This window comes from Rutidosis leptorrhynchoides, chromosome 4, assembly GCF_046630445.1.
Source record: "Rutidosis leptorrhynchoides isolate AG116_Rl617_1_P2 chromosome 4, CSIRO_AGI_Rlap_v1, whole genome shotgun sequence".
Lineage (NCBI taxonomy): Eukaryota > Viridiplantae > Streptophyta > Magnoliopsida > Asterales > Asteraceae > Rutidosis > Rutidosis leptorrhynchoides.
The window spans coordinates 249791903-249811565 of NC_092336.1; the positions used below are offsets into that span (position 1 = coordinate 249791903).

At 34.9% G+C, this 19663-nt stretch overlaps 2 protein-coding genes across 2 annotated transcripts; one reads left to right on the top strand and one right to left on the bottom strand.

Moving 5' to 3' along the window:
- Window positions 1–7883: 7883 nt before the first annotated feature.
- Window positions 7884–12333, top strand: LOC139843452 (10-epi-juneol synthase-like). Its single transcript, XM_071833531.1, has 7 exons — window positions 7884–8015; window positions 8120–8390; window positions 8507–8885; window positions 9063–9281; window positions 9457–9595; window positions 9710–9958; window positions 11900–12333. The coding sequence occupies exons 1-7, from the start codon at window positions 7884–7886 to the stop codon at window positions 12194–12196; spliced, it is 1686 nt and encodes a 561-aa protein (XP_071689632.1). The 3' UTR covers window positions 12197–12333.
- A 494-nt stretch (window positions 12334–12827) lies between these two features.
- On the bottom strand, window positions 12828–16313 carry LOC139843453 (eukaryotic translation initiation factor 3 subunit D-like). The gene is made up of 2 exons (XM_071833532.1): window positions 14528–16313; window positions 12828–13070 (listed from the first exon to the last, which is right to left on the bottom strand). Exon 1 carries the CDS (start codon window positions 16251–16253, stop codon window positions 14535–14537), a length of 1719 nt encoding a protein of 572 aa, XP_071689633.1. The 5' UTR covers window positions 16254–16313; the 3' UTR covers window positions 12828–13070; window positions 14528–14534.
- Window positions 16314–19663: the final 3350 nt, after the last annotated feature.

The window sequence follows — 19663 nt, forward strand, 5'->3', positions numbered from 1 at the left end:
ATTTCGACCGACCTTGTGTCTTATCCCGTAATTGATACGACTTATTTGTTTAGGTCAAGGATAAGCAATTTTCGTTTACACAACGTTTAATTTCAAGTACTTTGGCATGCAACTACGGTGAGATCATAGTCCCACCCTTTTCAACAACTTTTACGCTTTAAATTATGGGATGAGAAACGTATACGTATCATACTTTTATGCTTTGAACACAAGTACGAAAACAAACATTTCACGTGCGAGTTTGAACAAAAAGCCTCAATTCAATTATCATTAGTTACACTTGTAGGGTGTAAACGTGAACTTATGTTATGTGATCACATGGGCTTGACGAGCCCTCATTCGGACGGTTCGCTACCGTTAGCGGATGAAATATATTTTCGAGTATAGTGTATGTTCTAACACTACGTAACAGGGTACAAAACAGTTAAGTCTTGATAATTGGGTGCTCCACAAACGTACAATATCTTTGGAATGCAAACGATTTGGATAATCAACTGATACAAAATCTTGTGGTTCAAAAACAACGTTTACAAATACACCTATGATTTCACCAACGTTTTCGTTGACAGTTTTCTATATGTTTCTCAGGTTCATACGTGGCTACTTGTTACATGCTTCTGCGCACTTTGATTACTTGCTTGGGGTCAAGCATACATGTATACGCTAGTGATAGCACCTTTAGATTCAAACTTAATGTTTACATGCATACACTATTGATAGCACTCGAGATTTTCAACTTATATTATGTCGCAAGTTATTTCATTTATACTTTACAACTTTTGTAAACTTAAACTTGTTGTCAAACCGTTTGGTAAGCTAAACTTTGTGAGTCATACACGTTTCAAATGAATGCGACATAATTTTGGTCAAACGCGTCTCATTTAGGGACTATGACCACGTAACGGGACCTAAGTTAACGGCGCCGTCAATTGCGATTTTGGCGGGTCGTTACACAACCGCATACGCAGCCGTAGAAGCTCAAACTGAATTGCAACGCAGTTTTGTGAAAACAAGTTGTACGGTCGCCACCACGGTCAACCGCAGTGCGACCGCAGTTTTCTCTGTCACCATTTTTGACCAAATTTAGTTTGACTAGTTCCCGACATCTATAATTCATGAAACCTTGTTCAACACGCTTAGAATAGATGTCATTTCCATACTCAATTGAGTCTTGGTCATAAAAACACTAATCTTAGTTAATTACGCTTAATTACATCTTAATGACAAATTAACCATGATTAGGCATAACACATAAGTGTTAATCAATAACTTATGATCTTAAAACTTATCTAGATATCTTTAGTATGATCATCAAGTACCAACACACTTAAGCTAATGTCACTAGAATATTAATTTTAATTAAATATGACTTATTGATTAATTAAGGCTAAAGGAAGAACAATGCTTTCAAGTGTAACTAGTAAAGACTTGCAATCCTAAAATACACTTAGATACATTTAGGATGGTCACCAAGTCCCAACTAGAGATTTCTCTTGCCTTGTGCATGTGTTGGACATTAATGTGTGCTTACACATTAATCATGCAATATGATATATTGCAAGTAAGCTTGCTAAGAGTATAAACTATAATGTTGTGCAAATATCTATATGATTGATTTTAGAATAACTATCTCTTGCTATGTGTGAGTATTACTTGATACTTGCTAATATGTTTAATACTCATCAATTTGCCAACTTGATTAATATGCTTGCTATGTGCTTACTAGTTAGAATACTAGGATTCAAGTAGCTAGTCTACTCCAATAAATTAAGTGTAAAATGGCTCACAAAAGAATAATGGTCAATTGTCTATTTGGTCTTGTCTAAGTAACAAGTTGTGATTACTTATCCATGTATGACTTAACATTGATGTTTTTATACACTTAGTAATTATCTTAGAAAGACATCATTCAATTAATCTCTACTTAATCTTGAAATGAATATGACTTGTGATCAATTGAAACTAGGAAGTTAATGACATATTGACTAGTCTTTAGGATTGAACCAAATGCATTAATATGACTAACTAAGTCTTGACCTAACTGAGATTTCCCAAAATATCAATCAAGATACTTCTCCAAGAATGTTGGGTTTACCACTCTTGGAGTGTTATGTCACTTTCACTCAATAAGACCAAATCTCACACACTTAATGCATATAGTACTTGTATAGGATGTTGAGTTTCTTTTGCAGGTGCTAGATGGAGTAATAGTTCCAAAATGTGGTGTTCAAATCTGATCAAACGTTCATACAACGGATACATATTTTGGACTGGAGCACGCGCGGTCGAACCACGGTCGACCGTGCTGGCAATCGTGTGACAACAGCTATTTTTTGAATCTCACTATAAAAGGTAAGCATTGAAGAGCATTTGAAGTTGACCCTCTTGCATATTTCAAAGGCTTATTTCCAGTGATCACAAGTGCATCAATTACTACTCAAATATGATCAAGCAAGAGAAGATTCTATGATCTTATAGATATAGAATTGGGTTGTTGTAAACTTACTAATCAAAATTATTTATCTTGTGAGTTTACTTGGTGTAATGTATGTCCTAGTATTGTCTTAGGATCATCATTGCAAAAGTAGACTCATAGGCTAGCTTAGTGATCTACTTCCTTAAAGGGACTTAGAAAGTTGATTAATCTCATTTGGAGATTAATACTTGTCCAAGGTGAAGACAAGTTGATCTAGGTTGGAGTTGGTCTTTCAAAGGGATAGAAAGATTAGGTTTGTTGTCTACCAAAGAAGTTGAAGACTTTTAAATCGGATCACCACCGGGTTTGGAGAAAAGTGCTTAGTGAAGCAAGAAATCCCGATTAGTGTAATCGGGGAGTGGATTAAGATGGATTAGTTAACATCCACCCGAACCACTATAAATCCTTGTGTCTATGTTCCTTACATTACTTTATTCATCATTTTGAACATACACACCACACACATCAAGTTTGAGTTGAATTGATTGATCATAGTTACTCGAATTTAGTGATCAATCGAAAAAGTGTTAAAAACGTATCAAATAACTATTCACCCCCCTCTAGTTACTTACATACACTATGAGTTAAACCCAAACCCAAGCCCCTTAGATTCTAGTATAAAATCTAAGTTTCTCGTACACACTTTTACACTGCTTACAAAAATAAAACTTCGACCTCACAAAGAAACACACTCCGTTGATATTATCGATCAACTAGGTTTACTATACTTTTGTGATACCCTTCTGCATGTTACATAACCATGTATTGCTCCTCATGCATGGTCAACCTTTTAGCCTTTGATGGAATAGACATGTGAAAAACAAACAAGTATTTAGAGCCACGAGTTATTTTCTTGACTTCATATCCATGTGAAACGATTCACATTTTCTACATAAAGTTGGCCAATACTATTCTCCAATAGTATCCATTGTCTATCCATTAAATGTGAGCCAATTTCTTGAATTACCGTCCAACAATACTGACCATCTCCAAAAATGAAAAGTACATAAGCAAAATTTAAAATGACCACGGTGATTCATTAATAACGTACGTAATATTATATTATATAATTTTTATCATTTCAATTGGTGTGGGGTGTAACCTGCGAAATGTTGTTGATGTGCATAACCTGCGAACCCGAAATTTTGTTGCGGGATATGTTGTTGGGGGGAATTTTGTTGCAGGATAGACGAAGATCCCGTCATTGGAACATTAACAATGTTGTGTTGAGTGGTATTTTGGAGTAACGATTGCCACATATCTTTACCGAATGTTCTTGGACGTTGAGTGCTTGTTGTTTTTTTCGACATGTTTGAGGTTAAGAAAAAATGTAGATTGATAGCGTTTGAATGAGATAGTTTGATGTAAAATGAGTTAAAAGTGTTTGTTATAAATAGATGACATATAGGGGATTTATTAAGTAAAAAAGAAAAAAATTAAAAAATCTAACCGTTTGAATCCTAACAGCTAGATTTTTAAGTTTTTTTTTTTTTTTTTTTTTTTTTAATATAGTGCAACTTAATATGCCTTCTAACGACACATCCAACTACGCTTGGCAACAGCGGATGCAAGGAAGCTTGCTAGTATTAGCGCCACTGAACGGCGGGGGCAACGAATTTCCAATGCCAGAGCCGATACTAGCAGTCATAAGAACTTTGGCAGTTAATATTGAACGAATTTGACAAAAATACGTAACTATCGAAAAGTGAAAAGAGGCTGTCCATTGTTTACTTTTATTATTGTAGTTAGAAGATGGTGATCATATTTATCTTTGATTAATCCTATATTTATCTGCATGCACTATTGCTTATCCTAATCTCTAGCGCTTGTTAGGGGCATGCTTTCAGGGCCGGTCCTGAGTACTTTGATGTCCGGTGCAAAACGGCCAAATAATGCCCCTTTTCTATTTTTCGAACTTAAAAAACTACCGTAACGGTATCTAGTCTCAGTGTGGAAGGGCCCGCGATTAGTTGCCAAGCAACCCGGGTTCAATTCCTGAGGGCGGAAGGCTTTCTCTCCAATTTCCTGCGATTAGTTGCCAAGCAACCCGGGTAGGAGTTTTCTTCTAGCGTGTGTGGTAGGGATGGCATCGGGTCGGGTTTGGTCGGGTATAGGCAATACCAAACCCAAACCCGATTAAGAAACTCACTCCCAAACCCGGTACCATATCCGGCGGGTAACCATTAACTAATTAACCGTCGGGTAACGGATTTCCCCACGGATAATCGGGTAACCATTTAATTCAAATCAAATTAAATTAAATGTTAAAGAATTTACAAACTACATTACTAACTGAGATTAAAATGTTAAAGAATTAAATGTTAAAGAATCTTGTTGTGCAGCTTGTTCATAGTAGCATCCAAGGATTAATCTCAGTTACATGTCCGTACTCGGATGTAATGTATGCATGTTTTTCTTGTCCATTTTGGTTGGCCTTATGGAGTGGGCTAGTAGGATATAAGCCCAGATTGGTATTTGTTTGTAACTTTCAATGTAATATATTGAATAAACTAATCGGGTATATGGGTCGGGCATACGGATCGAGTATATGAGTTTTTATTTGAAACCAAACCCGAACCCGCGAAAAAAGTAAACCTATACCCATACCCGACCCTAAACCCATATGCCCGAACCAAACCCGGACCAATAATATCGGGTTTCGGGTTTACCCATCGAGTACGGGTATTTTTGCCATCCTTAGTGTGTGGGTGCAAATGATGAGGGTCGTTGAAATAAAATGATCCGCTGATGTAAATTCGCCGTTAAAAAAAAAAAAAAAAAAAAAAAAAAAAAACTACCTTAATTTTTTACTCCCATAATGTAAAAATTTGCTAAATTAATACTTCGTAGAATATATTATTACTTCATCCATCTCCGGATACATGCGTATTTCTAATTTTGTGTTCTTCCAAATAGACAATCAACTTTACTTTTTTACTATTATTTATACTTTTACTTAAAAGTTTATGATACTAGAAATGACATTAGCTCTTGCCCTCTTAGAACAGAAATTTGTATACTTTACTTAAAGTTACACCCAATAGAATATATGTTTTGGAACGAAGTGAGTATATAGTTATTTACTTAAGATGGTATATAAACAGTAACATTATGCAGTATAGAACATTTAATGGATGAAGTTTATAAAATAATAAAAATAATACTAATTGAATGTATTACACAAAAATAATTAATGTATTATAAATGAAGTGTGGAGTAAATCGAATATGACTTTTTTCCTTGATGAAATAAATTAAGTCAAGAAATTTTTTAAAACCAAGTTCAATACTTCATTATTAAAATCAGGCGGTACATATTTTTCATTTTGCCGCCTACTTTTTAATCAAAATTTTAAAATTTACACGAATTATAGATCAATGATTTGTACAATACGTTGTAAAAAATGTAGCATATTTTGAAGTTAAAACTAACATATTTAGAAAAGGCACATAAGCCTACAATGATGAACCTTACAATGATGAACCTGGCGCGTATAATACTAACAAAAGTTAACTAAATATCCATAAAATTATTTTTTTCTCGCTCTAATTTTTTACCTACATCCCTTTCTTCTTCCTTTTCCTTCTCCTCATGTATCTTTTGCAACTAAAAAAATACAACTCAAAACCTTCCATTTTTTTTTTTTTTTTTGAAAGGCAAGCTTGCATCAGCGTATCATTTATTTTAACGACTCTCATCATTTGCACACACACATACGCGCTTTCGGGCAGGAAACCCGAACCACACTCTGAGGATCCGACCCTTAAACCATCCCGAGGGGCAGGCGGGCCGGACCTTAGTCCCGGAGCGGGTCGGTAAAACCTTCCCTTTGGGCCACCTTCAAGGAATATATTTCAATTCCTAGAGCGGGTGACGAGGTTCGAACCCGAGACCTCTAGCCCTGCGAGTACACAAGTGTAACCGCGGTACCGCTAGACCGAAGATCCATTGGTCAAAACCTTCCATTTGATGCCACTTAAATCTTGATGCTCAGTGCGATCACACTTGTGGCCCACCCCTAGGTCCAATCTTGCATGCTTTGTCCATAAATATGTATAACAATAATGCATGAATGATCCATATAACTTAATTAACTTCGACTTAATTACACGTTTGGTCACTGTGGTTTGTCAAATATTGCAATTTTAGTCACTATAGTTTTTTTTTTGCAAGTTTAGTCACTGTAGTTTCAAAAAATTACAATTTTAATCACTGAGTCTCACAGACGTGTATTTGCTCCGTTAAAACATATCATGTGCTGATCACGTGAGGGGTATTTTCGTCTATTTGCACTATATTTCCTGCCTTATAAATTGTTTATATCCCCTTTTCTTCTACGTTTCTTTTCCCCTTTCCCATTTAAAACCCTAATTTTCCAGCTGTTCTTCAATTCACCTGCAATTAAATTGCAATTAAATCAAGCTCACCTGCAATAAAAGTGAAAGACAACTTAATCATTCAATTGAATCTAATAAAGTATGGACACAATGAAATTGATATACATATCGATACACAGATCGATCGTATCTTCTATAAAACTGCCAACAATTGTCGCCACCTGCAAAAACCGCCGCCACCTGCAATAAACCGCTGGTCATCATCATCGTCGTAGAAGCAACACCGCCGCAGCAGCAACACCGTCATCTTCATTTTTCATTTTGTTTCAGATCTGGAACTCGACAAACGTTTACCACGGTTGTTCGTTATAAGGTATTTTAACATCGATTTGATTTTGCAGATCTACATCTCACATTATAATTTTCGTTTGTATACATAAGTGCATCTCGAATCATTTTGGGGAATTATAATTTATAAAGTGGGGTTCAAAACTAATTAAATATAAATATAAATATTTCTCTCACTCAAGAATCATACTTATAAAAAGGAACTGTGCATTAGAACTTAAATGTCAAAAAGATGGAATCCAACCATACGAACGTAGCGATGTGTTTAATATAATTGATTTGGGTTTCTTTTAGATCAAAGTGAAGATGAAGATGAAGTTAGTGAAGATGAAGATGAAGTTTGAAATGGTTTGATTTAAGTTTTTGTTAAATCAAAGCAGGTGTTAATCAAAGAGGTGTTTGTATTAGGTGTTTGATTTGAATCGAAGCAGGGTTTTTGGTTTCATTTATGTGATATAAAGCTGAAGTTACAAAGGAATTGACGATATTACCCCTCATGTGATCAGCACATGATATGTTTTAACGGAGCAAATACACGTCTGTGAGACTCAGTGATTAAAATTGTAATTTTTTGAAACCACAGTGACTAAACTTGCAAAAAAAAAAAAAACTATAGTGACTAAAGTTGCAATATTTGACAAACCACAGTGACCAAACGTGTAATTAAGTCATTAACTTCAATTAAAACCATAGACTTCACTACAACATTTCATCTTCAAGAAATGACCATACTTGAATCTAATAGTACCACTAAGGTAAACATCAACTCGGCCACACAACCGATTCGCCCTTTAGCCAACTTCCTTCCATCAATATGGGGTGATTGCTTCTTGTCATTCCATATCGACGATTTGGTAAGAGTTCCCTTTATTATTGATCGATTAGAAACAAACATATTCATAGTCTTAATTGTATATAAAAAAGGTTCAACTAATGGTGATTTTTTTGTTAAAACTAGGAGCATAAGGCATATGCTAAAGCCATCGAGATGCCAAAAGAAGAGCTCGGGAGATTGATAATCGACAAATCCATGGATGCAAATGAAAAATTAAGTTTGATTAATTCTGTTCATCGTCTTGGTTTGACATATCTTTTTAGGGAAGAAATTGAAGGTCAACTTGACAAACTTTTCAAGGAGCTTGACATGAAAGATTATGATGTAACTGATCTTTATACGATTTCAGTTAACTTCCAAGTTTTTAGACAATTCGGTGATAATTTATCTTGCGGTATGCAATCCAAACCATGTCTTAATTGTTATTACACATACAATCCCATGTGTTCTTTAAAATATGTAACATGGAACATATAACATATAACTTACAACCTTGAACTGTACTCACAGATGTGTTTAGCAAGTTCAAGGATGACCATAGCTCTCATAAATTCAAAGAATATATAATGGATGATGTGAAGGGTATGCTAAGCTTTTATGAATCTACACAATTAAGGACAACAAATGAATGCATCTTAGATGAAGCGTTGGTGTTCACGCAAACTCAACTTATGAGTGTTGTAGATCGTCTAGAAGGTAATCTTGCTACGAAGGTGAAACATGCGTTGATGAGTCCTTTTCATAAAGGAATGCAACTGGTAGAGGCTAGGTATTACTTCTCCAACTATAAAGAAGAATGTTCCAGATATGACTCATTACGAAAACTTGCAAATGCACACTTCAATTACTTGCAACTAATGCAAAAGGAAGAACTTCGTATTATGACAAAGTAAGTTACGCATTAGCCAGATACAAAGAAAAGTTCCCCACATCATACATAAAAAAGTTCACATCAACCATTGCGAAAAACAGAACCTAAATTTTCAACACAACCTTTATATTGTGATTGTCGGCCTATACTTAGGCGTGTGACGATGATGAAAATTAACTAATTATTTTGTTTTAGGTGGTCTAAAGACATTGAGTTTCATATCATAACTCCTTATGCAAGAGATAGAATACCAGACTTGTACCTATGGGGATTAGGGATGTACGATGAGCCACATTACTCTCAAGCAAGAATCATAACTTCAAAAATGGCACAACTAATCTGTCTATTAGATGACACGTATGATGCATACGCTACTTTTGAGGAGATTGAAGCTCTAACAAATGCGATAAACAGGTATTAGTATGCTTATTTCCGCTCTATGCAATCAAAAAACTTAAAATCTAAATATTTCCTGATCTTATGCTATCCTCTGTTTGCATAAATCTTATGATGCTATCCTCTCATATGTCATATATCTTTAAGTTGTTTAAATTAGGCCTAATTTAGTGATCCTTCATGGCAAACTCAGGTGGGAACTTAGTGCTATGGAGGAACTTCCTGAATATATTAAGCCTTTTTACAAAGTTATCTTGAATGAGCATACACAACTTGAAATACAATTATCTAAAATTGGAAAAGCCAATATAGTTAACGCTTCAAAAAGAGCGGTATGTTTGCATTCTATTATTTGTGTTGTGTACGTTACTACGCCGTGTATATTACTTGTGTCTGTTTATTTAATTGTCTTCTTTCCGTTGTTTTTCTTAACGATCGGAAACTAGTTTCAAGAACTAGCTACAGGTTACCTTAAAGAGGCTGAATGGAGCCATAATAGACGCATACCATCATTTCAGGAGTATTTGAAGAATGGGATAGTTACTTCTACCTACAATGTTTTTAGAAAATCCTGTTTGATGGGTATGGCTGATATTGTCACAGAAGAGGCTTTGGCGTGGTACGACAGTCATCCAAAAATCTTCGAAGCTACAGGGTTGCTTGGAAGACTTTATAACGACGTCTCTTCTTTTCAGGTATCGATATCATGTATTCTACCCAATTCTGATATTTGTCAAAATTTTAATAACATACAGAATCATGTAATTGTTAGAGATATTAGATTAGGCCCAAGTCCAATATGTGGGCTTGAGTCTATTAGGGTTAAAGGGTTTAAGGTCATTAGGGTTTCACTATGTATTATAAATAGTGTATGAATATTGAATAATAATCACGGGTTTTTATATTATATAACATGGTAATCAGAGCTTAGGTCTGAGACCTAATCGGCCGCCATGAGCCGTCGTCTATATGCCGCCTGTCAACATCCATGTCTTCCGTTTCTCTAATATGTTTTCATCCTTCTTCAATCTAAAAAAAAAAACAAAATATCACCGTTCATTGTACAACTAATCCTCTTTTCCTTGCTCCTCTCTTGTATCTTTATTTTATTAGTATTAGTTTTTGTTTTAATTGCATCTGTCATTCCGTCATTCGCTAACGTAGACAAAGCCATACCTACCGTCATTATTGTTTAGTCAAACATTACCGACTAATCGCAATCGTTCTTTTTAATGCATTTATTAATAATAGGCGATCAGCGTCTTCAAAAAAAAAAAAAAAAAAAAAGAGGAAGAAGTTTTCCGCCTTCTATAAGCCTGCTTTTTTCTTTATCCGATCTCTCCCACCTAACCAAATTCTGTTTTGTAATTTCCTTCCCCATGTTTTCTTCCCACTTTTCTTTTATTCTTCTAAAGGAAGTTATATACTCCGTATCTATAATTCTCTAAAAGTCACATTTTATTTTATTTTCTCTTATCCTTTTTCTTAATTATCTTTGATATCTATGTCAAAAATAAAATCGGCGTGGGGCTGAGCCGCCTAGCTTGACTAGGTTCCAAACCCCGGAAAAAAAAGAGGAATATAGAAAAAAAAAATATTTTTTTGCAGCGTTGAAGAACTGTTATCGTCGACAAAAGAAGCATATCAAAGCGGTACTTGATCCTTAGGCACAGCAAGTCACGGCGTAAAAGAAAAAAAACGCTACGAAAAAGGAGAAGCCGTCAAGAAATCTGCGACTATAAACGAATATCAGTTTATTTAATGCAAAAAAAAAAAAAGGAAAAAAATTACTTTTGTTTATTTGTTAGCGTTTTCTTCCCGAACTTTCGCGATTTCGCCGCTCGGACTGCGGGGGAGTGTTAGAGATATTAGATTAGGCCCAAGTCCAATATGTGGGCTTGAATCCATTAGGGTTAAAGGGTTTAAGGTCATTGGGGTTTCACTATGTATTATAAATAGTGTATGAATATTGAATAATAATCACGGGGTTTTATATTATGTAACAGTAATCGGTACCAAAAAAATATATATATTACATCACTTGTAGCATCACTTAAGGTTGTAAAAGCCGCTAGTCAGGAGGCTAGTTGGTCGGGACCTTACTAATCGCCCAACTTGTTGACTAGCCGGACGTCGACCGATTATGACTTGACTATTTGACCTACTTTGACAAAATAGATCCGACTTTAAACTAATAAATCCAACGCTTACGACTAAATTGAAATTTAGACAACTTTGACCAAATAAATAGACCAACTTGGAGATTAGTCGGCCTATTTAAAAATCTCAATCAGTCGGGTACTAGTCGCCCTATTCAGAGGACTTTTACATCCATGTGATCACTGAGTGCTAAAATAAGTGTTTACCCTATTATTTTTAGGTTGTCCTATTTTAATATCCACTTAAAAACTAATAATTTAACAACTCCCAAGTTTAATCTGCATATTTCACAAACTGCTAATCCCTAAATGAATGGGTAAAAAGTCGAATAACTAATTACACGCTGGGAAAAAATTCTTCAAGTTCTGTTTTGAACACTTATGTGGGACGGAGGGAGCATTTTACTAATCGTAGTAATTTGCGCATGCATGCCTTAAGTGATCACTTAATTAACACGATGAACTGTATAAATGAAGTTTGAGAGAAAAAGAGCACAAAAGCAAGTCACATCAATAGATGCATATATGAAGACATTTGGGGTCCCTGAAAACATAGCGGTTCTCGAACTCAAGAAAATCATTGATGACCAATGGAGAATTATCAATGAGGAATATTTAAAGATAACTGAAGTGTCAACCCAACTGCTTGCTCCAATCATGAATCTTGCTCGAATGACAGATGTGGTATATCGATACAATGACAGGTTCACATTTCCAGAGAACACGATTGAAGAATATATTAATCTTCTATTCATTGCTCCTATTTCCATGTAATAATAAGCTAGTTATTGTTAATTCTAGCTTTTCTTCTCTAGCAAAAAGTGTGCGGATGATGTGTAATAATAATTGCTACGGGCAAACAAATCTTGTTTATGTTATACTATAAGTTTAAGTGTGAAGTGTGATCATTGAATAAGAAGTTTGGTTGATGATATGGTGACACGGTGTGAAGTGAATATTCTTGAAAAGGTGAAGGGTATTCATGACTTCATGTAGTCATGGTTGTGAAAGTTTCCAATTTATTTAGTTAACTTTAAATTTATTAAATCAAAGCTTCGTTAAGTCAAATACGGTCAAATTCAAAGTTGGTCAACATCCCACTAGTACCCGACCGGTCTCCAATTAGGTAAAAGATTTTCCATGTTCGAGCTACCCGAGAGAGCAAGTAATCCAACCACATACTATGATATACACAGCCTCCGACTATTCCAGCCCATCCCTAGCCACCATTAAATATTCGTCCTAGACAAGATTCGAATCTGAGACCTCTTGCAAGGAAATTAGGGCACCAGCCAAGCATGTAGTAGTGTAATAGGCTAATAGCTTTTCTAATCAGCTCATTACGAACCAACAGTACCTAAATTTCAGTAAAAAAACAATTCCAAGACCAACGTAGTTGTAGCTATTGTTTGTAAGGTAACTAGTATCAGATAACAAAAATGCTAAAATGGCATTCCATTTGGAAAACAAAACACCATAGAACTAGAGGTCCTCAGAACAAAAACAAACATGAGCAAAATCCGAATAAGACACATACATTAGTCTCACTTATATAGAAAAACAAATAACTAGAGAAAACCATCAACTCGACTTTCTTTTGCGCAAGAAAGATTAGACAAGGCAAGGCTCCATTGTAAATATGAGGTACCTGTAAAAGCAAAATTATATAAAACAGTCATTATATTGATTATCTGTAAACTTTGGATTCAAATGAAATCCTGAAAACTTTGGATTCATAAGGAAACCCATGTGCGGTAGCATATTATTATTATTATTATCATATTCACAGATAGATAAAGAAAACAGAACAGAATAGAAGTTCAGAGTGATTGGATGAAATTTGATGATAATCAAGCAGCATATCCGACAATTTTAACCTTGTATTTGTATACTTGGTGAGTTCAACATGCCAATAACTAAGCTACCATGCCCTTTCACAATCACAGCGCTCTAATGTTCATCATCTTTTACTTAAAAAATATCGCCAAATTAGATCATGATATTATTGTAACTGTAAAGTAAGTGTGTTTCACATTCATCTTTTTGCCTCCAATGTAGGGCATACCTCAGTTAGCTTATAGATCTAGTAGCTACAAATCCTCTTATATATTACTACGTCAACCTCATTGTTCTTCAACCTTAAAAATTAATACAAACACATTCCAGTTTAACATAACAACTTATACTGTAAATGCTGTAATACTACATTGTTGGCACATATGTGAGCTAATATACAATTTAACAATAATTCGCTTTTGCATGACTATGATCATAACAAGATTATACCCATTTGAATGGGTAAATATACCTTTATCACTATCTGGATCAGCTTACATAATCTAATGGTACAGCTAAATAGGTCACATCGGTCATCACATCAGATCTAAATTATAATCGGCCTAGATAAACTCTAGTTACATAATCAAACTTGCAAAAAAGTAATAAACATTGCCAACAGAAATAGAAAAATCCAAATTTCTATCAATATAATGCAGACACATAGCCAACAGAAAGATGTGCTATGAAGGCTTATGTTTTTTTGAAGCACTTACACGAATCTTGGTGAAACCCGACAAATGTAAGGACTAGTTTAACCGAAGAGTGGCGATAAAGATGAATCCTCCTATAACATGTCAAAATGATGTATACGAAACGGGCAAGTCATAAAGAATAAAGTGGGTTCGCCAGCTTAAACTCGTTACCCATTACTCCCGTGTCAAATGGGTTATAAAAGAAAAAATAAAATTTATAAGTTAACAATGACCTGCTCTTATAACGCCTTTAAATTAAACACTTATAGAAGTTGTGTCCTAAATAGACGTGGTGTGACTATCAACATGCTCGAACCATTCCGACCCATTTGACTACTTCCCCTGTTAACTAGAAACTATAATTTCACCCTTTTGAGACAAAAAAAAGGGCCCACTAATAAGTAAATGGCCAAAATTGCAACCTCTAGTTTAAGCGTGAGTTTACTAAGTTATCCGCTTTACTCATCCAAATCTAAATACATATTAGCACAAAAACATTACATATGGTAACAAAAACAACAAACCAATTAAAGTAAAACATATAGCACAAAAGAAAAGAAAAAAAAAAAAATACCTTCTAACTAAGCTTCAGAAATTACTTCCTTGACTTCCACCTCATCCTTAACTCCATTTTCATCCAAAGCATCACCATTTTCAGCAGGAGGCTGCACCTGTTCATCTTCAGGTAACGGTTCTTCAACATAATCATTCTCAAACGCATCAGCAGGAACCTCATAAATTCTAACTTGCGGCTTCTGTGGATCCTTAACCAACACATACTTCCCTTCATTCAACTTCATACACAAATCCACAATCGATTTCACAATTCCCCACATATTTGAAGTATTCAAATTAATCTGCCCGGCAAACTCCTTTGGTTTATACCCAACAACCGCTAATATCACATGATTAAAATGGTCTCTTGGATGAACCCTAGTTACATATCCCAATTTCATCATATCAGCATTAGCTAAAATGGCTTGTGCAGTCCATTTAGCTATCTTATTAGCATTATTCTTCAATTCAGTAGCTAAAACCGCACCCCTTTGAGTATCCAACTTCCTTCTCCAATCCACACCAGAAAACTTCGGGTCAAACTCATTCAACGCATTCAAAGTCAAAAACGATTTCTTATCATTCACATCAATAAAACTCTGAACCTCGCACCTAACAACCAAATTCGTATCGTTATCAAGCTTCCATCGCCTATAACGATACCCAACCGACGCAACTTCCTCACCTTCACTAGCAAACGGATTCGGCTCCTCAAAGTTAACCTTATTACCATCTCTAACCAAAACCTGCTGCGAAAAATTCTGGTTAATATAAGCAGCTTCAACTGACAACGAATGAGCCGAGTTAATATCATCTTTCGCTTCAGGTAACGGCTCCTGCGAAGTCTCGTTAACTGACAACAAATCAAGCTGCGAACCATCTCGTTTATCGAAAAACAACTTATTACCAACACGTTGAATCACGATATCCCACGAATAAACAGACCTAGGCGCGCACATTAGCGTCGAAAGTATAGCATCAGTGGCAAACACGGTAGCTTTATCCTCATTCGCAAGTCTACGAATAATCGGATCATCAGTAGTAGTAACTTTAAAAAAGTTCCGATTTTTAAACCGCTCTAACCGCCTCTCGTTTTTCGGAGTAGTTCTATCGTAACTCTTATCATAACTTTCAACCGAACCACAAATTAATAAATCTTCAGGTTCAGGGACAGTATACGACAGTTTCGTAAACGTCGAAAACGGAATTTGGTCCAACATGTTCCATTCAGGTTGTATATCAACAGACGATTTAAAAACAGCAGCTTCGCGCCTAGGGTTATTACCTCCGGAACGATTCGCGTGATACAATCGATCACGCCTCGCGCGTTGTTTTTCAGCTTCACGTTTTTTGGCTTCCACTTCTTCATCTCGCCGTTGTGGTAACTGATTACGGTTGTTTTGAAACCTCCATTTAGGGCCAAACTTAGGTCTCGGTGGTGGTTTGCCGTCAACTAAACGGAAAGTAGTGTCGTCATCGGCGTTAAGCCCGCCGCCGAATGAATCGTCGGTGGTGAAATCGAAAGCAGAATCAGCGGCGTTGTTGTTTCGGTTACGGTTGTTTGGGTTGTTGTAATTAGATCTGGTCCAATCGGCGATACGGCCGAGTTTATCGGAACGGGAGAACGGCGCGAATGGAACGTTTACTGGGTGGTTCGGAAGGATTGGGATTGATGAGTCGGTGGATTCCGGTGGGCCCCAGCCGTCGGGGTTGAACGGAACATCGCCGATTTCGAAACCTACCATTTTTAGCGTTTGAGAGTGAAGGAGTGATGATAAAATTGAGATTTTGATGGAGGCCAAAGATAGAACAGAAACCCTAATTTAATTGACGATAGAGAAATTTCAATTTGATCCCCAAAGTTTCACTTTATTATATTATTACATGAGTAGAGCTGGATAACAAATCTAGAATTCTAACGAGTCAAGGTCTGCACATTGTTTTTTTATTTTTTTATTTTTTTTTACGGCAATAAACGATATATAAATAAGAAAAGAAAACGCTCCCTAGCAAGGCGCTAATGAAAGGACCCGTTCATATCGATTATAAACGATTCTCAATAGTTGATTACATCGCGAGGTACTTGATCTCTATATGATACATTTTACAAACATTGCATTCGTTTTTAAAAGACAAACTTTCATTACATCGAAAGTTGACGGCATGCATACCATTTCATAATATATCCAACTATAATTGACTTAATAATAATCTTGATGAACTCAACGACTCGAATGCAATGTCTTTTGAAATATGTCATGAATGACTCCAAGTAATATCTCTAAAATGAGCAAATGCACAGCGGAAGATTTATTTCATACCTGATAATAAACATGCTTTCAAGTATCAACCAAAAGGTTGGTGAGTTCATAGGTTTATCATAAAACAATAAAATTTATCATTTTGATAGACCACAAGATTTAAATACAGTATACCTATCTCGTGTACAAAACCATTTTTCATAATGCTTGGCAGAGTAGGTTCGTATCATTTTCTCCCTCGTAGGTTGCCTCACAATTTTTAATAATCGTACACATATCTCGTGCACAAAACTAATACACATAATCTGTGTATAAAAATCATTCTCACGATACATAACATTCATTTTGATTTCATTGCTCAACATGGTAACCGACCTTAACATATAATGCGCATCAATAATATCCTCAAAACAGAATATCTCGTCTGTATAATATATAAACTTCGAAGTACTAAACACCACGCCCACTAGCTCTTCCGTCTAGTGAACATTCTGGGTGGGGGTGTTAAACCCGGTAGCTACCTTTAGGATTTGCGTGAATTAGGGTCATACCCGATTCTAATTCTTAGGTTACCAAGCAATAATAATCAGGGAAAAAATATTCACATCAATTGATGGCAATTATCATGTCCACATAATTCAATAATAATTCGCAGAACTTCTGTCTGCATAATAATTCATTCGAGGAATGTTTTGCTTGTGTCTATCTCGTCAAACATTTATAAAAGCATTTTATGTATTCGCAGTTCAAAATATATTTCAAAAGCATTTAATAAAGCAGTTATAAAAACAGCGCATGTATTCTCAGTCCCAAAAATGTAAAGAGTAAAAGGGAGCAAATGAACTCACTATACTGTATTTTGTAGTAAAAATACATATGACGACATTGTACAAGTGTAGGGTTGGCCTCGGATTCACGAACCTATATCATTTATATATATATTAACACATATAATGGTAATCGAACAAATTTATATCTTATTAGTGATTTGATTATTATTTTAATTATGTGTTTAATTAATAATTTAATTAACAATATTTATTTTATATAATTTAGATAATTAAAAAAAATATTAATATAGTTATATTATATGTAATAATTATATTTTACATAAATAATATTTGTTGTAATAGTAATAATAATACTAATGGTAATATTAGTAATACGAATAATGATAATAGTAATAATAATGTTAAAAATAATAATTTTAATGTTAAATGTAATAATGATGATGATGATAATGATAATATTAGTAATAACAATAATATTTATAATACTTAGTAATAATAATACTAATAATAATAATACTAGAAATGATAATTTTTCTATAAAATGATAATTTTAATAAAAAAAAATGATAGTTTTAGAATGATAGTTTTAATAATAATGATACTTGTTAATAAAAATGATAATTTTAATAACAATAACAATAATAATAATGTTAATATTAATAATTAATAATAATAATAATAAATATACCGATAATAATATACCTCTTTTGTTCTAAAGAAACCGGATGAGGCCCAACCAATAAAAGGCCCAAGCTCCTAATCCATCTAAACCTAATTTGCCCAACATGTGTCTGATCCAACTGAGTTTGGATGACCCAGTATAAACGTGCCTGGTTAGAAAAAAAAAATATCACGAAGCAGCAACAGGATAATTGATGGTTTTAGAAATCATATACTCATTTGGATTAGTTCGTTGAAATCATCAGGAAATCGACAAGCAATCAACAGCAATCAACGATTATTTCATTGAAACCGTAAGGAAACGATTGATGAATTCGATCAGGAAACAAGATTTAGGGTTCACACTCAACATCGATCGACCAGCAACAAAAATCTAGGGTTATTAAAGGCAGTCGAAGTCTTCATCTATACACCATTAGATGGAGATCGATTTCATTAAGGTCTCTTACTTTTCGATTTAAATTATAATTTTAATTATCAAAACTGATATATGTTGCATCGATTGGATCAAGATGAATTGGTTTCAAATAGTTAACAATTTAAAGTTTTTGACAAATGTCTGTTGTGTAACTAACTCTTTGATGGTAATGATTTTGTTGCTTGAAGAATTTAGTGATTCACCATCTCATGTATAGTAAACAGAAACAAGTGACAACAACAGAAGCTGTTTGGTGTCAGATTGAACAGAAAGAAAAAGAAGCAGGACCAGGATAATAGCAGGTGCGGCTGTAGGTTTTCAATGGTGGTGATGAGTTTTAACGGTAGTGTTTTCCAATGGTGGTGGCATGGTGATCATAGAGGTTAAAGGTGGATGTGGGTGTTGGGTGGTTATTTGCAATAAAAAGAAACAACAACATAAAGATGATGATGGCTTGGTTGGATGGTGAGTTTGGGTGGTTCTAGGCTGCAGAGTCAGAAGCAAGACCGCGGTAGAAACATGTGTTATAAACTAAGTGGGTTTCTGTTTTTTCTTTGTTTCGAACAAGAATATAAACGGTACGCAGCAACTGGGCGGTAACAGTGGCCGTTTTAATGATGGTGTTGGTGGTTATGATGGTGATGATGCTTGTTTTGTGGTTAGAACGAAAACAAAAAAAGAAAGAAAAGAATGTATAGAAGTGGGTTTTGAAAAGTGGTGATCAAATGATTTTCGTTTGTGTTTGTTCCATCGAGCAACATATATCATGTGAACTGGAAGACAGAAAACATACGAGAGAGAGATAGGGATGTTTGATTGTCGATGATAGCAAGATCAGATGGTAATAGTTGTTGAAAGAAGGAGTAAAACAAGTAACTGGTTTTCATTTACAAGTATACTGTAACAACCATGATTTTTCCGTTACTTTCGTTAACCTTCCGTTAGTTTATTTAACGGCGATTATTTAACTTTTATGTGTTTATGTGTAATAAATGCATACTTGA